At 51.0% G+C, this 20,991-nt stretch overlaps 5 protein-coding genes across 5 annotated transcripts; 4 read left to right on the top strand and 1 right to left on the bottom strand.

Annotated features, from left to right (window-relative positions):
• Positions 1 to 2,411: 2,411 nt before the first annotated feature.
• Positions 2,412 to 3,782, top strand: N7473_005132 (putative C6 finger domain protein; the record flags this gene model as incomplete). The annotated part of the gene is made up of 3 exons (XM_057151072.1): positions 2,412 to 2,529; positions 2,713 to 3,054; positions 3,142 to 3,782. 3 exons carry the CDS (start codon positions 2,412 to 2,414, stop codon positions 3,780 to 3,782), a joined length of 1,101 nt encoding a protein of 366 aa, XP_057008877.1.
• A 7,387-nt stretch (positions 3,783 to 11,169) lies between these two features.
• N7473_005133 (Nitrogen regulatory protein nrfA) lies at positions 11,170 to 13,931 on the top strand (the record flags this gene model as incomplete). The annotated part of the gene is made up of 3 exons (XM_057151073.1): positions 11,170 to 11,609; positions 11,691 to 13,398; positions 13,446 to 13,931. The coding sequence occupies 3 exons, from the start codon at positions 11,170 to 11,172 to the stop codon at positions 13,929 to 13,931; spliced, it is 2,634 nt and encodes an 877-aa protein (XP_057008878.1).
• Positions 13,932 to 15,155: 1,224 nt separating this feature from the next.
• N7473_005134 (uncharacterized protein) lies at positions 15,156 to 15,690 on the top strand (the record flags this gene model as incomplete). Its single annotated transcript, XM_057151074.1, has 3 exons — positions 15,156 to 15,201; positions 15,275 to 15,385; positions 15,527 to 15,690. 3 exons carry the CDS (start codon positions 15,156 to 15,158, stop codon positions 15,688 to 15,690), a joined length of 321 nt encoding a protein of 106 aa, XP_057008879.1.
• A 732-nt stretch (positions 15,691 to 16,422) lies between these two features.
• N7473_005135 (IPI1/TEX10 family protein) lies at positions 16,423 to 18,006 on the top strand (the record flags this gene model as incomplete). The annotated part of the gene is made up of 3 exons (XM_057151075.1): positions 16,423 to 16,479; positions 16,532 to 16,604; positions 16,676 to 18,006. Coding segments are annotated over 3 exons (1,044 nt in total), but the record flags the coding sequence as incomplete, so codon positions are not given.
• A 645-nt stretch (positions 18,007 to 18,651) lies between these two features.
• Positions 18,652 to 20,450, bottom strand: N7473_005136 (nucleobase cation symporter-1 family protein; the record flags this gene model as incomplete). The annotated part of the gene is made up of 3 exons (XM_057151076.1): positions 18,652 to 19,548; positions 19,608 to 20,248; positions 20,315 to 20,450. The coding sequence occupies 3 exons, from the start codon at positions 20,448 to 20,450 to the stop codon at positions 18,652 to 18,654; spliced, it is 1,674 nt and encodes a 557-aa protein (XP_057008881.1).
• Between the last annotated feature and the right edge of the window lie 541 nt (positions 20,451 to 20,991).

The following is a 20,991-nucleotide window of genomic DNA, read 5'->3' on the forward strand; positions in this document are numbered from 1 at the left end:
ATTAATGTGGCGGGCTCGATGTCATCGACAAGCACTAGGGAAATTAAGCTACGCACAGTGGAAGCCCCAGAACGTGCCCGAGACTCAAAAGGGAGGGGGCTAAGCTAGAACAATTAAATCAAAGCTTAAAGGAAAGGGGGTAGGTAGTCCTCCAATAACCAAAAGAAGGAATTAAAGAGACGACAGTGAGACAAGATCTGAAAGATGAGAAATCTTGAGACAGAGAGAAAATAAATCAATCGAGAATTATGCATAAAAAAAGGAGGCCCGCAAGTGATTCGTGATTCCATTGCGTGGGTGCAGTTCTCTTTCTCGGTATAAGCTGATACACACCAGCCGTGGACCCTGAAATCTGTTTTTAGCACCAATCAATCTGTGGTTCGTTCCTGGGTGATGCAATGGTTTTATTTGTGCAAATTTTCCCCAAAAAGAGCATCGCGGCGTACTCCGGCCCAGGGCTAATACTCAACATTCCTTTATCATGTATCATTTGGGTGTAAATTAGCTCATTTCCAATCCGAACTCTACTACTCTATCATAATCCCTCAACCAGAGCTAATAATCATGGAGCTAGCTGCAGAGCACCCCTTCGAGAAGCCATCAAGGTTTCTAGCGATCATCTCCGAAATATCCAGACAGAGAAAGGTTTCTCTGGGTCGACTGGATCCGAGAACCGACAATCTCATTGGCCCTAGCTGCCGACCGTTGCTCTCATCGCCAATCAGTTAGCCGGGACTTGAAGGGAGAATTCCCCAGTTCATCAAGGATTGACAGGTATCCCTCCTGGATCTAAACCCAACGTGGTGTTGCGCGACCCAACTTCCAACACCCACTCTTTGACCCCACTGTGTCAGGGCTCCCAGACCATGGTTCTTCGTTTCTACCTCATTTGCCATGAACCGGCTCTGAGGGGATCTATCGTACGCAATCAGGGGCTTCTGGTGGTTACCTAATCGATCGGCTTTGTGGCCAGAGTATTGCAGAATATGCATACCCCCCCCCCCCCCCCCCCCCAGTGATTTTGTAGTGTTAAAAAAAGAAAAAATAGAGATGGGGAAGAATTACTTTGAAACATGACATGATGAAGGTTAAAAAAACAAAACCATTTAAGGGGGAAAAACAAGATCCGACGCATGAATCGAGACCGCATTGAATAGGCTTGAACCTATTCTCCAATCGCATTCCAAGTATCAAGGTTACAAGGTTATCCTCGTGAGGAAGTTCTTCCCGGAAAAGGCCCCTGAGTTGGGTCTGAGATCATCGATGTGGTCCATGACAATGACCTGCAGTTGATTTGGGTTAAGTCGATACATCCAAGTTAGTGCTAGTCTCGGTATGATGCAGAGCCACTTTGTTCCACGTACGGTGGGATATACACTGTGAAATCAATTAAAATAATATTCATAAATAAAATAATAAAAATTGCAGAGGGAAAAAAATCCAAAATCAGCTCTTGGGCGTTTCACCCCGCGATTAGCTTCCTGTCTCTCTTCATGTCTATAGGATATCCTCGACCTTCCTTCTCTCTTCTCTGTTCCTTCCACAATCCACTTCATACACTCCTTTAGTTTCCCACTTTTGCTTATTCTGCTTCACCTTACTAATCTTCTTTTTTGGGGGGAAGTGTTATCGTTTTGCGCCTGGTCCTTTTTTGCCCGATCTCATATACTGCATCAAGATACAGTACCATCTTAGACCCTAAACGACGGTCCATTGGTCTCCCACCCCCAAAACCCAAAACCCATCCCCCCTTTCATGAAGCACTCTAATTACTATAATTATCATTGATTAATTGGCAATTACTCTGCTCAACGGGGGTTCGTGGACCCAAACTGCAGCCAATTTATCCTCGACCATCCACACTTTCTATCGCTACCAGTGCGTCTGGCGACGAAACATCCCACGACCACTCACACATCCACAAACTCATACTCATACAACCATACAACCATACACACACCCGCGCATACCTCACGACTACGACTACGATTGTCACTTTCCACGGGCCATTGTGACAGCGGGCCCCTCCTTCCCCTCTCCTCCCCTCCCTCGACACTTTACAACATCTCTGCTCTGAAACTCGCGCAATATCCTTTCTGGTCCAGTGTGGCGCAAGGTGGACCTAAGAGGGCTTAAACAACTTGGAGAGTCCTATCGGGTCATCGTCATCGTCCGGATCTTGCGACCCCTCGGCTACGGAGCCTTTTCGGTCCCCAGTCTCTTTCTTGCGCGCAAAGGGTGCCTGCATGGCCTGGCATCTTTTGAATCTGCACCTGCCCCGGATTACGCTTAGACGTGGTTTCACGCTAACTGCCTAATACCCAAAAGACAGAGGGTAACTTTTCTTGCAAGCGAAGCGCTATTCATGCGCCTCGGGCCGGTGCGGTGATAAGAGTCCGGTCCTGGGAGCTATGCCCGCGGCCGTCGAAGAGATGGATACTACACCTAATTCGCAAGCTGCTATGGATGCAAGCGCAGCTGATAAAAAGCGCAATAAGTTGGGATATCATCGGACATCTGTCGCTTGTGGTGAGCAGTCATTCACCGGCAGCATTCTCTTATAGTACTCTCTTGGGGCCCTCTTCACATGTCCCGAGGTATTGTCGCGTGCTTCAAATGCGCAGACAAGTGGAGGGCTTTAAAGAGTGCTATATAGCATGCTTGCTGCCATCCATGCGATATAGTTCCAGCTAAACTAATACATTGTCACAGTACATTGCCGGCGCCGGAAGATCCGGTGTTTAGTGGCAGCAGATGATGCGCAAGGACGATGTGAGAACTGTATTCGATTGCGCAAAGAATGTCAATTTTTCCCAGTCGACCAACAACCTCCAGTGGAGAAGAAGTCGCGGCCCAGTTCCAGACTGGAAGCCGGATCAGACCCTTCAGTGACAACACCAATGTCCCTCTCATCGTCACCAACGAGCTTGAACCCGGACTCGGTAGAGGCATTCTATCCGTACGCTCAAGTCCCCATGAACGCATCATCGGGAGATATGGCGGCTTTTAACCCCGGCGCATTTGCGGCGACTCAGATGCCAGGGTTCACACCTGGTACGTTTGCATCTCAACGTTGTTCGTTATGGGCCAAAATAGCCCATTTCAGATTCACCAGCCAAACTAACTTGATACTTTTATCAGATCGACCCATGGGACCGGGTGAATTCTCCGGAATCCCCACGATGGAAGGCGGACTTGCATGGGATGAGTTCACAACGATATCAGACCCACAAATGTTGGCCACGATGGCCGCCAACAAAGGCCAGATGATGAACTTGACCCCGAATGCCTGGAACTCTGCTGGAGTACCCGCGGCAATGTCACCCAGTTCACCCATGTCTGGCGCATCGCCAATGACTGGCCACGCGCAACCGATGAACCCCGGACCAGCTTATGCTATGCAACCTGACGGGTCAGTCTGGCCAGTACCACCGCAGCCGTCAAGAGCAATGAGTTATCCTGGGCAAGACATGAATCCCTCATATTCGGGTCACTTTCAACCTCAAATGGCCCCGGATCTCAAACGCAGGATGACTACACCTGCCCATCCATCCGCCCCCCACCCTTCCTCCGGACCTACGCCTGACATGCAAGCGCCCCCAGGGACCGTACCCTATCCAACTCAAGCCGGCATGGGCTTCACACAATGGCCTCAAATGAATGCCATGCCCGCTGGAATGGGTGTGGTACCTTACCCAATGTACACTGGCGACGTTTCACAGCAACAATACGCCAACTCTCCAATGGGCCACCCAGGACAACCAGGAAGATCGGGGCCCTAACAACAAACCTCCTTTCTTAACACTTTCAGTTTCGGATTCACAACCTCTGATATTTCCAATTCTCGCATCTCTTCGGGTTCACTTTTGCGATTGGGTTATCTGATAACCTCTACCTCTATCGGACCCGGATTTTGTCACGTTATACCACGCACATTCCTAGACGGCTTGTTTCATTTCTAATACCCCGTGGGATATACACTTTCTTTGACTTCCCGTTATCTTGTCTTTCGCCATATCCTCATACACCGTGGCGGGTCTGCTTCGCAGATGGTCATTAGCGGGCGCAAGGGTTTTTGGGTGGCATTTTCCGTTTGATTCTCTCAAGGCATGGCCCAACCTTTTCTTCTACATTTCCCTCCATCAGTTGTCCTAGTAGGTCATTATGTACCGGTGACGACTATTTTCCCTTCCCTTCTGTCCTCTTCCTCTTCCCGGCTCTCTTTTTCATTCGATCTTGCATGATTTTCCTTTGGTTGGCTCTCCTTGACTTGGAGCTTCGATTCTTCCAACTTCCTTTTGAGAGATTTGTATTCAGGCATCATATAGACTTTCGCTTTTTCCCTTCGTTATTTCCTTTCTCTTTTCTTATTCTCTCTGGTCACTTTTCATTCTTCTCATTTACCCCTGATTCGGTTGTCTTTGGTCTTATCTCTCTTCTGTCGACCTAGCTTTTGCCGAGGGACACCCCTCCTGTCTTGCCTTGATGCATGATCTGATGGTGTGCACCAAATTTCCCCATTGATTTGGGGCCCCTGTTGCCGCACTAAGTGGAGTCGGCCTCGGTTGAAGGATGCAAATTGCAACGGAAATTGCATACTATAAGACATCCGGGTGCGCGATTGCGACCCAGCAAGGCAACTTTGCAGGCAGACACTAGCTGTCGATAGGACCGGACACTGAGTTGAGATTTCGCGGACGCGACGTGAAACAGCCAGCTTTTTGAAACCAAGACACTGAGATACCGAGACTTCAAAGTCACGACATTGATTGAACTCTCCCTGGTTTCTGTGAGGATTGCATACTGTACATATTATATTCTATTCATGGAACTGAATCCAACATACAGTACTCTGTACTTGAAACACATTTGCTTCTGTTTGAGTTGCGATTATTCTCTCATTTTTTGGTCCGTTCATTTTTTTTTATCATGCACACGACATTGGTTAGGGACAAAACATATTTTGACTGCAGGCGATGGCCAGGAGGCTCATCCCTGTTGGGGATACGTGTAGGTCCCGAGATCGGACCACGATTATGATAAACATGAAAAACAATGTTGAAATCCGTGGTGATCTTCATTGTTGTCGCCATCATATTGTTCTTTTGTCCACTACGGTAACTGCTTTACTTTCTTGGCTTCCATTGTCCGATTGAAAAGCATCATCCATGTGTTGCTATCTCGGCTGGCCCTCTACTTCGTGGACAGCCACACAATCCTTAAGGAGCCCCGTGCCCCGGTGGGAAGAGTTGGAGGTCCAATTGATAGGCTTGAAGGTCTACTTGGGCCTCTTTGAATGGTGAACGTTGAGCTATCTCTCCGATAACGGACCAACCCATGAATGAGGCAATTGCCTTGCCAGGCTCTGCTTTCGGACACCCTGGCCTGTCATAGACTGGGTCTTCGTAGAATGGATTGGGTGGCTTTATAGATCGGGTCGGCCCATGCTTTTACCGCAAGGGGCTGCAGAGAAATGCGACGTTTTGATAGGTGCCTGGGGGGCGGATACCAGTCTGCGGTGTCCTCTTTCTCCTCGGAGATGGTGAGGCATTATGTATTCTCGTCTGGGCCTTAACCGAGGCTGATCCTTGTCTTATTGGCGTCACTTGTTGGGATATGCAAACCCCAATCATGCCCCTGCATGTTGAGCCTATCTCTGTTGAACACGGTGAGTATCTTGATACATCGCGCCATATCTACTGAAGTGGTCGACACATCGAAACGGAGTTATCAGCCGTATCTTGAATGATGCACAGGAACCACCGCAAAGAAGATAAGCCTCGATCTCCATTGGGTGACTTGACTCGGTGACGAGTTAGCGCATTATTCTTTGATTAAGAATCCAGTTTCCCCGGAAGATCCGTCGGACCAACGAGACTCTGGGGTCGGAAATCTGGAGATAGCGACAAGTGGGCACCCCGAGTGGGACGGTGGACCTGCACGTCTCCAATATGATCCAGCGGTGAAATCGGATCCTCTATCAGGACATCGTTGAACAATCAGAGCATCGGAATCTCACACAGCCCGTCGGGTGGGGGGTCGATGATAGGTCTCATCGGGACCGACAGGAGATCCGATATAGGATGACGATAACCGGCCCCCCCTGCCCTTCCTGGAGAAAGAGAAAAGGACAGGGGTTCGAGGATGATGTGCTGGATGATGTTCTCCCCAATTTTGTGCAGTGCATGAAATTTCTGACCATTCTGACCAGGGGCGGTCTTATCTCTTGGAAGTGTCCTGAGTGAGGAAGCCAATTTGAGTTGAGAATATGTCGAGCGCGGGAGATATGCAGACTTATCAGGGTTGGTGGTCCCTGCTTGGCTGCCGTTGCACGAAGATATTGTCGTATCGGCCAGGGATGATGGGCTTGGGTAGCGTCACGCCTTATCGAAACCGATATGGGGTGATAACCACACGCCCTCTACTGGTCAGAGGTTATATATACTTCGTAGGATGGCCGCTGTGATGTCTGGTCTTCTGGGGCATTCGCTTCTCTCTCCCCTTTCTCTTTCTCTCTCTGGTTTCGGCTGACAGGTTGACGCCCTCACGATATTCCTCGTTCGAAGAGGGGCCATGGACAAGTTGCCTAACTTTTTCCCCCACGGTGTTGGACGGAAAAGAGGAACTCGTATATTACTTATGCGCAGTGTCGGTTTCTTTTTGCCTCCACGCTCCGCGGCCTTCCCCCGTCGCGGGCTCTCCCATCACTCATATGCACTTGTGTCCTTCCTCCCTCTTCCCTGCCCTGGGAGTATTTCTTCTTAACCGCTGATGCCGCTCTGAAAGGAAAAAAAAAAAAAACAGAGCTTGACGCATCCCCCCTCCCCCTCCCCCTCCCTTGCTCCCCCCCCCCGGTCTTCAAGTGTCCGAGGGGCTTGACAACCACCCCAGTCTCGGTGCGAAGTCCTGCTACCCTTCCGGGCATGATTGGCGTCGGCTGAGGGCTTACTCTGCAGGAGCGCCACGGCCCACTTGAAAGCACCTTTGAGGCGATACGGACCATGTTTGATACTTACCGTGTGTTGTGAATGGTCGAGTTGCATTGAGGAGGCGCATGTCTCTCAGCTCTCCATCCCGGCTACTAGCTTACCAGCAACCGAGCAGTGTTAGGGCCGACCGATCATCACCCAGTATGGATCTTCGCGTCGCCTCCGTTCTCCAGCCAGTGTGCTCCGTATGGTCGTACCCCGTATGGTAGACGTTACCGAAGCATGGAGTGATGGATGCCTTACATGGACCTACGGACCTATCTCTGTCTTGTTGGTTATCGGAATCAGACCATGGGGCCACCTTACTCTCCCCCTTTTTGTGATTGAGCTATTCAAAGTCAAATATACAACCTGGAGCTGATCAGAGCAAGGACCAAGTATGCCTCCCCAAAAAGCAAGAAACCATGCGACCAGGACAGATAAGATCCCATCTCACCACGCTGTCATGGGGATCCACATGCGCCATGGGTGCCGCCCCTGGTTGAGAGTCTTCCGGAGTCGGGAATCCTTTCTGTTTGGCATCGTTACCACTATGCTCCGCACTGCAAATTGCTTACCGACTGCTCCGTACTTGCTCCGAAGCGAGTTGTTACTGTACTCCGAATCCCCCAGAAACCGCACCGTACTTGGGAAGGAACCCGCGCCTATCAGCAAATTGACCACGGCTAATTACTACGCTTGGCGGCTTATCAGGCCGTTATCTCCAGCTATCTCCAGTCGGGCCTATCGGGACGATGCGTGGATTTCCCCCGACCTTGGGGTGGAGCTCTCCTCGTGGGGCCAAGAAGTCTAACAGTCCACGAGAAGGCTAAGAGCCTGGGACGATCGGATCGATGCCAGGTCTCCTTAGGTCTCGTCGTGCCTTACCCTGATCCCAACGTTAGGATTCCGAAACAAGGTACGGAGTAGCTCTGGACCGACGGACGACGACGACTACCACTACTCCTAAACCGAGATGCACATTCCAAGAAATCGCAGGAGTTTTGATCTACACTACTGCTACCGCCTGCAGTTCGACCTTTCTATTCTTACCTGATCCGGCCAGCCCCCACCCCCGTCCGCTATGGGGGATTTCCAATCCGTCCAATACCTGACGTCGTCCACTGGAAAGCGCCAATAAAGGAAATGTTCATGGACAATCAATTTCAATTTTCACCTCAGCAACCTCGAGCAATATATGATGCAGGTAACGATCGACCCGCAACCCCTTCGTGCGACAGGGCCGGAGGCAAAGGACCCGTCCCGTTTGGTGGCAACATGTGTAAAAGGTGCTTGGTTCAGGATGCCCAGCCACGACGAAAAAGTGGATGATTGGGGGGCTTGCAGTTTAGCCGTGGAATGTGAAATCATCCGCTTGCGCCTCCCCGCCAAACCCATTCGACTGGGAGTCGCAGGTTGAATGTGAAAGGAAGAGGGGGTGGGTTTCATTTGAATGCGATGCGCTGAATGGATGTGAACCCACGGATGATTTAACCCTTCGGCCGCTCATCGACTCGAAAGGCTCAAATACATGGCCCATACTACGAAATGCGATGGAATGGAAAGTTGAATACGCGACGGTTCGACGGGGTATGCAATACGAAGTGATACACAACCTCGGGTAAGATAGGGATGGAATTGCTTCGGTGAGTCGCTTCCATCCCACGTCTTCCACTATACGACTTGGATGCCCCCGCTGAACTACGACCATCTGGGTCGTAGTGTGATGTATATGATGATATACTCTGTATGGTGTCCACTATTCAGAGTGTATGTCTGTAGAGATGAAAGACTTGTCGGGCGCAATTGATATATGCGCGACCGGAGGATGAGTTTCTGGTAGGTCGTTTTGTAGAGTCAGTTCCGTTGGAATGTATGGAATCGCATACATCTATACTCTATATTGGATCTTCAATATACAATATGCAATATGCAATATCATTCAATAGATCCTATTCTCGTACCTTTGTTTTTTCTAGAATAAACTCCGTTCCTGACCACCCGGTCATTCTCGCGACCGAAGGAGCTCCATCGAACGTTTTTTGCCCACTTCTCTTATCTCCCCTGCTCCTCTTCGGCCGCCATCCTATCTCCGCCCCGCTGACCACCCTGACTGGGTCGTTCCGACTGTCATTTAGCATTTGACAATTTCCATTTGCCAATGGTTCATGGATCTGAGTCCTATGAATGGACATGGACCATGAACTTGATGGTCTGCCCCAGTTTCGCTCTGGACACTGGTGGACTAAGCTGGGCAACGAAGCTGTCGCGCATCATAGCGGATCCGCGAGGAAGTCCATTCTCATTCCCACGAGACGAATTACCTGCTGTCTGTTGCGAATTCCTCTAGCTCTATAGAATAATCCCGACTACTTACTACAGCATGACTCTTCTTCTGTTCCTCTCTTCTCGTCCGGGCCCGCGTGCTGAACTTCCTCCGGTTCGGACTGGGACTCCACTGCAAGCAATCGGATCCACTCGATCATCGACCTATCTGGACGTGCCTCCGGCCGCAATATGCCATGCGTTCGGGAGGCCCGTCCTTGGTCTGCAGCTCTTTGTTTCCTCCTCTTCTTCGTGCCCAGTAAAGTACCTGCATCGAGTAGGGTCTCGATCCCAGGTTGAATTTTCTAGAAATCCCTCTCCTTCCCATTCGCCCGTGATTTGCCATTCGGACTCGGGCCGAAGGGGGGTGGTCGAGGCTCTCCGTGCCGGACTTGTCATTCGAGGAAGGCCCAGGATGGGGGCGAATCTCGCCCATCGTGGCGGTCGAGTCCGTGAGCCTAGGTGGCTCGTGCAGCATCTATAGCTTACTTGTTCAGCTGCATAGACTCCGCTCGGAGGCGTCTGGGATTCGGGATGAGGGGGAAGGGGGGGAGAGAATGAGAGAGGGCAGTGGTCAATGTGTCGTTCCTCGCCGAGAACACCGATTCGTGGAAATGGGCATTAAAGCAAACACCAAGTGAGAGCAAGCCGAGTGCGGACATGTATGTGTGCAACAAGACCGGGAGTGGTGCCCTTACAAACCTGAATCATGTCTTGGGATGTTTGAGTATTCGAGTATACTCGCGTTATTGCTGGATCATGTATGCACGCGGATGTTGGTAGCCAGTAGTATAGATGAGTTGATCGAATCTGCATGATTCATGTGTAATTCTGCATTGTAATTTGGATCTAATTTGATATGAAAGTTAGTAAATAGTACATACTCTAGTTCTAACTCTAGTACTATTGTACTGCAGTAAAAGTACCGAGAGTCAAGCAGAGACGCAGTCTGGTAGTCTCGTAGTCGAGGCAAGCGCCGTAAATCGGGCCCTGGTCGAACTAAACCTCAATACATACGGTAATATGGTAATCTAGCGTAATGTGGTAATATACCGAGTCTCATCATAAGCAGTCCCTACTTTTATACTTCAATACTTCAATACCGGGTCTTCTCCGTAATACCCTTACCGTTCGTGACTCTTCGCAACTTCATTTCGCATCGCCAGATTTCCCCGAGAAAGAGACGAAAGTCGTCTCGGTCTTTCTTTTCCCTTTTCATATTCATCTTCTTCCCTCTCCTCCCACTTCTTTTCTACTCTCCCCTCTCCTCTCCTCTACCTCCCCCTCCAATTCCAAACCTCCTCGTCCGATTCCATTCGTCCATCCTGTCCCAGACCAACATTCACGCCGGCGCATCTTGCACAATTGCTCTTTGGGCGTGCAAATCCCTCCGTCCTTCCTACGCAATCTCACTCCGGGGCATGAGCGTCTGGAGGGTCTAGCCCCCCCCTCCACGACATAAAACCAAAAAAAACCACCAAAAAAGAAAGCCAGATCTTAAGATTTGGGCTGGGGTGGTGGTACTTTTTCCCCATTCCCAGAAGAGAGAGACAGAAGTATTGGAGTTACTCTTCCCATACCAACCAACACCCCTCTCTCACTCGTCTCCTCCGCCGTTCGCTCTGGTATTAACGGTACTGACGTCGGTGCTGACCCTGGTCGTTGGCTGCGCCCAACCTACCAATCGTCTCGCTCGGTTGCCTTCGATCTTTCTCTTCCCCCGGCAAGGGTCTCGTTTACGGCGGGTACGGGGGAATTTCAATTCAGACCATTTCTTAGCCCACACCACCCTCGCTCCCCTCGTCTCTATATCTGCCTTTTTATCCCCCTCCCCCTCCTCCTTCGTCTTTCCCTTCCCCCTCTCCTTCTGGATACCATGGAGGGAATGAACCATGGAGGGCATGGGCACGGGCATGGCTATGGACATGGCTATGGACATGGGCATGGAGGAGCCCGACCGTCTCAGCCATCCGCGCTGGCCTTCCCAGGGATCGATATCGACTCACATATGATATCCGACGACTTCACCTTCAACTCCGCCTTTAGCCCGGCCAACTCCACCTCCAACAACGCCAACGCCAACCCTCAGACTCAGGATGGGATGCTTTCGGACGCCATCTTCCCGGAGTGGAAGACCGGTGCCCCGCGCGGTGGCGACAATCCCGACGAGTTACAGAAGAACGATCCCTTGGCAGCTCAGATCTGGAAACTCTACACCCGAACAAAATCCCAGCTACCGAACCAGGAGCGCATGGAGAATTTGACATGGCGCATGATGGCCATGAGTCTAAAACGCAAGGAACAAGAAAAGGCTCGGTAGGTCGCCCTCCATTAGATACATTCCATGCTTCTTCCGTGGTCTCGAACCAGACAGCTCACTTTTTTTGGCCCCCGCAGGATATCGCAATCCCAAAAAGACATCACCAGCCCCAACTCGAGCGGCATCGCGCAGTTGCGTTTGTCAGACCAGACAGCAAGCAATCCACCTGACAACAACAATGATATGAACATGGATGCGACGCCCGACCCGATGAACATCGACGACTTTATTGTGCCCTTTGATTCTCCCGCAGACTATGCCTCACATGCCGCCGCCGACCGACACTTTAATGCGACTCCCACAGCTTCCATTCCCATTAAAGCACGAAAGGACCATCCAGTGAACGACTCGGCCGCGGCCGCATCGTTCCCCCACCCGCCGTCGGATCAACGCAAGAACAGCGAGTTCGGCTACGTGACCCGTCGAGTGCGCAAGACCAGTGTCGACGAGCGCCAGTTCTTCGCCGGCCTGGCCGTACCGACTCGCAAGCGCCCTGCCGATTCTTCGCCCCAGGTGCCGCCCGTGTCGAACACAATGCTGGCGCAGCATTCCGAGTTGTCCTCCACGCTTCCCGACTACTCTTTGGATCACCCGCCCACAGCCTTTGCCATGCCTGGAAACGGCACGCTAGGCGGGCGTCGTCCTCAGCACCACCACACCTCCAGCATTCCCTTCAGCCTGGACACGTTTGGAGTGGGCGAGGACCACGGCATTCACTCGGCTGGGCCGTATCAGCAGCACTTCACTTTCTCTCCATCCGAGTCCCCAATGACGTCCGGCAACCCTTTCTCCAACCTGTATGCACAGACGCCGTTGGCTACTTCCCTCAACTCGACCGAGTTCTTCTCTCCGCCACCATCGGGCTATCAGTCCACCGTGTCGACTCCCCAGCCTATCTACGAAGGAGAGCAGTCCATGTTCTTTAACGATGTGCCGTCCACGGAGTCTCAAGCCCAGCGCCGGATTCCCACTTACCTCCAACAGCAACGAACATCTAACCTGTCGGCGTCGCTGCAGCCGCGCCACATGTTTAACACCACCAACGGTGAATTTTCGGCCCCGACTGCTGTCACAGGTCCGCCTAACACCATGCACCAATCCGGGTTTTCCGTTTCACCCGCCCAGCACGTGGACCCAACGCAGGTTCTAGGCTCCGGCGAGTTTTCCTCGACCGCACCCACCAACAGCATGTTCACGTTTGGTGGTGACTCTGATAATGAAGACGACGATGGCACCCCGTACGAACGCGGAGGTATCACGATGCCGAATGACTTCCCGTCCATGGACGACAATGACATGAATGGTGGTTTGACCTGGGACTCTGGCTTCGCTGGGTCTGTTCAGTCATTGCCGGGTTTCAACGGCCCGCATCGCAAACATGTCACGATCGGGTCTGTGGATATGATGGATGGTCCTGCTGACTGGCAGCACGCCGGCAGCTTGGGTCGCGGACTCGGTTCGGCCGCCTCTGTTAGCGACGTACGCAATCGAGAACAGGATCCTCGGCGTCAAAAGATTGCTCGCACTGCCTCAACCCCGAACGCTCCGGCACTGCTCCGACAGAGCATGAACGGAATCAACAGTAATCCGCCTACCAACCATCCATCCCCCAACACGCCTCCCGAGTCCGGCCTAAGCAGCGCAGTGCCGTCACGTCCAGGCAGTCCCGGCGGATCCAAAAACGGTGACCCCAATGCTGGCCCGACCACTTGTACCAACTGCTTCACCCAGACCACCCCCTGTGGCGCCGCAACCCCGAGGGTCAGCCGCTGTGCAATGCTTGTGGTCTGTTCCTGAAGCTCCATGGAGTCGTTCGTCCGCTGTCGCTCAAGACCGACGTCATCAAGAAGCGAAACCGTAGTAGCGCTAACAGTTTGGCTGTTGGCACTTCTCGCTCTTCCAAAAAGTCATCGCGCAAGAACTCCATTCAGATGCCCTCCAGCTTGGTTGCCTCTCGCACTCCCAACGGCAACTCTTCTGAGTCACCCCCTGCCATGACAGGGTCTAGCACGATGGGCAAACCGGGTGTCATCCCCATTGCTGCCGCTCCACCCAAGGCCGGGCCCTCTGCCGGCGTAGCCTCGGCTCGGGCTGGAGTGCAAGTGGCTCCTAGACGCCAGCGTCGCCTGGAGAAGGCTCCGACTGGATCTGATCCAGACCAAGAAGACAGCCCCAGGGCCAACACATCCGCTGGCCGATCCAAGGTGGTGCCTCTAGCGCCCGCGATGCTCCCCGCAGCTGCCAACCCAGCCAACCACAGTATTGCAGGTGGCCAGGGTGCCAGTCAAGAGTGGGAATGGCTGACCATGAGTCTGTAGACGCTCCTAGCCGTTGGGACGACTCCTGCTTTCTATACTTTTTTCCTTTCTGTCGATGTCTCTCGGTGTTACGGGGCTGGGCTGCCACCACCTCTCTAATCCCATCTATACACGACTAATGCTCCACTTTGCTGGTGGTCCCGCATGGATTTGTTGAAACCCATGCTCTTTCGCCTTTCCCCCTTTTTATCTCCCTGTCTCTTATACGTTACGTGTGCTTGATGATCTCTGTGATTTGATTGATACAATCGCGTCTGTCCGGTGCCCAAGTTGCTTTTTTGTGTCCTGATTTTTGTGTTTCTTATGTGTAGCTTGGGCCCGGGCAGAAGTGCGCATCTCATGTCTTTGATTTTATGTCATATTTTTTTTTCTGATTATTTCTGATTGCTGTTCGTTTTCGTCACTATATTGATTACGCGCTGCTGAGCAGGCCCGGGTGTGATGATTGGGATCTTTTCCCCCTTCTATTTAGACTTGAATTTGACTACGATTGTTATGACGCATTGTTATACTTGGAACTTGGGTACGTAGATAGAATTTCGCGTGGAAAAATGCCCCTGGTCCATACAAGGATTAGGTATTTGTAGCTTTCGCAGGCGTGGTAGTAGCTAGCCTATGGGCCTAGGCTTTGGCTCGGAACAAAAGGGTCCTATGGTTGACGACACTAGAACTCGCAGTGCAGGTCATACTGGACACAAATCCCCGATCGCAAGAGGATCCACAAGCAAAAGCCAATCCAGATAAGATCGTAACCTTAAAGACCAGCCCCCCCCCCCCCCCCACCACGATAGTTCCACATGACACATGTTCATACAGTACTGTATGTATCTATGTATCGCAGTTTCTTTCTACCGTCAGCCCCTCCGGTTCCTCCCTCGATATTTGTCGGTATACAAATTTGCCTTATTCATGGCTCACGCTTTATGTAGCGCTTCTTAGCTCAAACTGACCCCAATTTCGTTCTCACATCTTCTTCTCAATGAAGACTGAACGGGCGGGAAAGACGTCATGGCGACGAATTTCCGAATTGCGCTCTTGCCTCTTGCCCCTCCTAGTTGCTCAATATCCATCTATCATTAATCCCCTCTTGGTGCTGTATTCGATTAATTTGCACATACTCTCACGTATTCTCACATTCAACGAAGGAACTATCGTCCAAATTTCGAAGAATAGTATCAACATGTCTGGCGCCGCGGTATCCTGATACCCCTCTACCCTGTCACTATGTCTCAAGCCAATACTGACTTCCTGCAACAGTATGATAGTGCCAGTACGGATGGCAAGCTCGTTCCACCCTTCAGTGATACCTCCCTATCTGACGACTACTAACTCCCTCATCCCAGAGGTCTCGGAGCCTATTATCGTCGACGTGAGCAAACCAGACAACTACACCAGCCGGGCAAAAGAATCCGCAAGCAGCGCCCATCAGAGAATCTCGGAATATTTCGAACCAGGTACGTATCCAAGTACCTATGGTGTCGTGGAGATGGGCTCCTATCCAGGAATGTAACACCTGCCACCTTCTTGCTTCCGTCCTCATTCGGCCATGTTATATGACAGGAACTAGGAACTAAGCCATCTTTGTTTATGTGCAGGTGACAAGAAGACAACCACTCGTCGAATGTCTGATACACCTACCAGTATGCGAGATCAATTCAAGGAATCAACTCGGGAGTCGGCCGAGAAGGGCAAGTCCATGTTGGATTCTGCACATGAGACAGTGGCCAAGGCGCTCGGGGGAAGCTCGCGTGGTGAGTGACTGGCAATATTGTCGATATAGGGTATTTGGATCTCTATCTAATAACTGAGCCAGGCTCAAGCTAGATGAGATAGTCGTACGAGGGTGGAATACCTCTGGTTTGGGCCCAGCCCAATCTTCTGCTGCTTTTGATAAGGCTGAGTGGTGTGACAAAGAGGACTTGCCGATACCAGTGCAAGCAGCAACGGAGGACACAGATATCTGAGTACCAAATCTATAGAATTTCTTCCGTTGGAGTATAACACCACATCACAGGCCGAGGAAGCATGGTGATCTCAATGCCGGGTGGAAGTAGAAGGCAAACTGCAGCCCCATTGATGAAATCCGAAGACCAGCATCCCAAACCCCAGAGTAAATTAGATCTTGGACCTAATAGCCTGTAAAACTCCCAAATCTTGTTGTAATCATAGCCATGAGTTATAATAAAGTTCCATACATCCCGTGCATCCTCATCGATGGTGTTCAGTGTCCAAGGGGAGTCTTCGACAGACGATAAGACCGTCGCTGCAGTTTTGGGTATAATAAAATTGTCACTCTCTTATGTGATATTATTCCCATTTTACTCGGGCTCAAAAAAATGAATGCCTGGTAATATCAACAAATAATAATCCGGGAGCGTCTTTTACTTCCCGTTTTGGCCGTGTGCTGCCTGAGGCGGCTATCAGTATCACGTGGGATAGCCAGCCCAAAAAAAAAGTCACCGCGACAGCTTCCTCCAAACTACAATTGACAACAGCAACCATGGGTGCCAGCGCTAAAAGAAAGAAGGAGAAGCAAAAGGACTTCCAGGTAGGATTTATTGAATGACAATTATCAGGGTTCAAGGAGCTGATTCCCGCAGAAACCCAAGCTCAAGGTCGGCAAGGCCAAGGCGAAGCCGGAGAACTTTACAGACACCAGTTTCCGATCAAAAGGTAAGTAAACACTCTGCTTCATGGGACGGTGGACTCTATAAAGTACGAAGTATTGTGCTAATACTTTGCAGCAATTGTTCTCAATCAACAATCTCTCCATGTCGTCGCCCCAACCTCCAGCAGCCAATTCTCTCACCACCTTTCCCTCCTCTCCTCCAAATCCGACAGTCAACGTCGCGATTCCCTTGCCCACCTAACCACCACAATCGCCTCGCGACCGGTCAATTCACCCCTCCCCCAGCCGGTCAGCGTTATGCTTTCATCTCTTCTCCCATTGATCCTCGACGCAAACAACAATGTGCGCACTGCCCTTCTCAAGCTACTCCGAACACTTCCGTCCAACGACGTGGAGGACCACGTTGCGCAACTACTCCCCTATGTCCGCGCTGGCATGACCCATTTAGCGGCAGACATCCGCGTCTCCGCCGTCGAAATTCTCTCATGGATGGTTGATGCGGCTGGTGAGGCTGTGGTTTCTTGCGCCGGCGGATGGATCAAAACGTTCAACTGTTTTCTGTCGGTGCTGGGGTGGCACACTGAGGAGTCGGCGCGGTGGTCCTCTAATCGGTCTACCTTCGGCAAGTCTGGGAGCCAGGGGCGGCCTATGGTAAAGGTGTTGGGTGCGCTGGCGGGGTTCCTGGATGCCGGAATTGGGGCGCCAGGTGCCTCGGTCGACGATAATGCGCAACATGATGACCCGACAACTTCAGTGTGGCCCTTCCCGCTGTGCCAGACGGGTCAACATATGATCTCCGAATCAGCTGCGCCATATGCCTACCTGAATTTGTTTGGACAGCCGCGTGATGAGGAGGGCGAGATGTACGAGACCCGCGAGGATCGCTTCCGAGTCTTCTCGGCGCGGTTTTTGTCCGCTGTCGAACGGGGCCTGAAGAGTGCGAGGGAAGAAGGTGGCGAGCTTGGTCGTGCATCCTCCAGTGTGAGCAAGGTTTTGAAAGAGGCCTTGTCATATGGGGCTGGGCCATGAAAGTGAATTTTTACGATGTCATGATCACAAAACAGCTTTTCGTTACCATTCTCGATACGGGCAAGATATTTTCCAAGTACCCACCTACAAGAAGAACATGGGTTTTATACGCTTATGACTTCCCGCTCTCCAGGGCCCTGGGGCATAACAATATGACTCCCAATTGCCATGATTGAGACAGTCCTCGGTGCAGACCAAGAGGTTGTGGCAATGGGCTCCCAGCTGATGGCTGGGAGACTCCATTCCCATCACAAGCACCCGACAGCTTTTAGCCCTCAGGCCTTGGAGGCAAAGGCTGACAGGCAGGGCTTGAAGGATGCATCATCATCAATCAATCATATGGGAATCTTCAAATCTGAAATAAAATATTCATGTACAAGAAGTTCGACTGCGTTCGCACAGCCGGAAATATGAATCACTCAATTAGAGAAGCTCCCAATAGTAATACTTCGGTTGGCTACACGTTCAAAGAAAATAATGCACCGTATTCGAGAGCGCTGCTCTCACGCAGAGCGCTCTGCTACTGCTCGACTATAGATCCTGACGCTGCTTCTTCCTCTTCTTTACCATGCTGGAGAATTTTAGGAAAGATTCAGAGCATGCAAGATGGTTGCAAAGACCCTTCGAAAGAGGATTCTAAAGAGGATTTTAAAGAGGATTTTAAAGAGGATTCCAAAGGCCTCTCCAAAGACCTCTCCAAAGGCCTCTCAAAAGAGGATTCGAAAGAGGATTCGAAAGACCTGCTCTGAAGACCTACTCTAAAATGGAAGAGAAGAAGGGGCCAGGGAAATAGTGAATAGACACTGGAGTTATGCGATGAGAAGGTTTGGTAAGGAAGCACCATAACAACCAGTCTAAATGCACAAAACCGGCTTATAGCTTCTGAACACATTAAGAAATACTTTCCATCATTTCATACACAAAGGATATAAATCATGAATTCATGTACAGCAAAGCGCTTCCGCGCGACTGCTCATATAAAAGCCAAGACAATCAAGATGCTCCCATGATATTCTCCTATGAAATGAAACGAGTACTCATCATAACAACCGGGGAAACCCTCTAAACAACCTTCCCCGACTCGGCTGCCATCTTTTCACCTTGGGAAGTCGCCGACATATGCTCCGAACTATCCGTCTCTAGACCTTCTACCACAACAGCCCTCTCATCATAGATCTCATCCGGGAAAACAGCACGGGGAATTTGAGTCTCCTTCACTGGGAACAGCCACGACAAGGCCAAGTAAACCAACGCGGTAGCAGAGAACCCCAACAACCATCCAAATTGATAAGGATGGACCCCTTCGCCAACATCCACTTTGGGATTAACGGCGTTGATAAGTCCGGGTAAACTGGGGACTACACCCACGATAAATGACACCAGCGCACGCCAGTTCACGCCCCAGATAGTTTTTCCCGTCATGAACGGTACGGTACAAACGTAGCGATAAATCGGATTCAAGGGCTGATAGAGCGCAAGACAATCATATTTAGCACGATTGACAACCCAGAAATCAAATAACATGATGGCAGCAATTGGTCCCAAGAAAATAGCATAAGCACTCATGAAGCTCAAGAAGTTGTCTGCAGACGCCAGGATCTTCCACGGGACAAGCGCCCACGATAGCAGGGCACATAAGATCTGGCCTCGACGGATATTAAGAACCTGCGGTGCCAGAGCGGTAAAGTCATTCGCGGCGGAGAGTGAATTGGCCGAGATATTGACACCCAGCGAAGCGATAGCAAATGAAGCTGCGCCGAAGAAGCGGCAGGCGCGGTTAGGCCAGAGGCTGATAAGCTCGTTGGGGTCCCAGGGGATGGAGGAGAGGTTATAGTGGGCTTGGCCGGCGGAAGAAGCAGCAATGCCGATGAAGGAGATAAAAGTGAAGATGATGGGGAGCAGGGGGATGTAGAGGAGTTGCCAACGGGGATTGATACGGGAGTATCGCGAGAAATCAGACTATAACAAGAGGAGTATGTCAGTACTGGTTGGGTATTGTATCGGGGCCGAGGACTTGCCTGATTAACGCTGAGAGTGGCATAATTCCCCAGAACGGAGGTCATATTCGCCAGGAATAACCAGCTGTACTTCGACCCCGAGACGGTCGCCTTTTGCTGGGCAAAGATTCCACCGCCACCCTTCTCAGCCACAAAAGCCCAGATCAAGATGGCAATCCAGGCAATTGGGACCACAATAGATTTGATAGTGAATAGCCAGCGCAGCTTATTCGGATGCATGCATAGGAATGGGAACTGGAAGATCCAGAAGATCAAAAATGCGACCATTCCATTCGTTGTGATACCCTGTGAGGCGGGGATATCATTGTGCAGGTCCAAGTAGCTGGGCCAGATAGCCCCAATCATGACACGGACCGAGTTTCCACCATTCACATTCTGGATGGCGAACCAGAATACCGCCAGAATAAGTCGGGAAATGATCGCGATATACGAGCCCCAGAAACCCCAGCTGGCACGTGCGATCACGGGGAAAGGGACGTGGTAGATGGCGCCGACGGCACCATTGCCAGCAATGACGAAGGATATAATGAGGAAGGAGATGGCCACGATAGCAAGGGCCTCGCGGTAAGTCAGACCGACGGCGATAATACTGCTAGCAAATTGCCAGGTCGCTGCATTGAAAGCGTCGGAGATCCAGTATGCTAGGGATGACAATATTAGAACAACAGAGTAGCCCTGTCTAGATCAGATTGGGCCGATATCAGTACCTATCAAGTTCAGAACACCCCATTTTCGACCCAATAAAGGGATCGGATCCAGATCAAGATTTGTCCATCGTGCATTGCCACTTGCAAAGGCCGACTGGGTCTGGGAGACCCTCAGTTGAGGCCTGGAGAGGCACATAATGGAAGATGGAGGAGAGTGGGAACTTTCTATGTTAAGAGAGGTAAAATAGAAGTAGCGGAATAAGCAAGCATGGAGCTTGTGTCACCAATGCAACACAAGGGCATTTGAGCGAGAAAAAGGAAACACTTTTGAATGCAACCATGAGGGAGGATCAGCACAGAAATACCAGCACTTGCAGCAAAGTACGAATAGTGTGAATCGAACTTCGGATCTCGTTGGAGTCGTCGAGTCTGTCGGGGTCATGAATGTGATAAGCTTGATAAGCTTGATAAGGTGATAAGCATCCCTGCCCAGTGCTCAACTGATAAGCTCAACTGGCGAATGACAAGCCTCACGGCTGGTTTCCATCATGGCAGAAATGGGGGGAAACAGACTAAAGCAGACTAAATCATGTCGATTAGCTGTCAAAGCGCAACTTAAAAAGGTTCGTTCAAATTAAGCGAAGGCTGTGGGGTCCTGATAATCCATATGACTCGGAGGACTCCGTCGTTCATCAGCATCGGGTATCAGTATCAGTGAACTATCTCCAACTCAGTCT

The sequence above is a fragment of the Penicillium subrubescens genome, assembly GCF_028828155.1.
Source record: "Penicillium subrubescens strain IBT 31985 chromosome Unknown utg000004l_segment0_segment0, whole genome shotgun sequence".
NCBI lineage: Eukaryota > Fungi > Ascomycota > Eurotiomycetes > Eurotiales > Aspergillaceae > Penicillium > Penicillium subrubescens.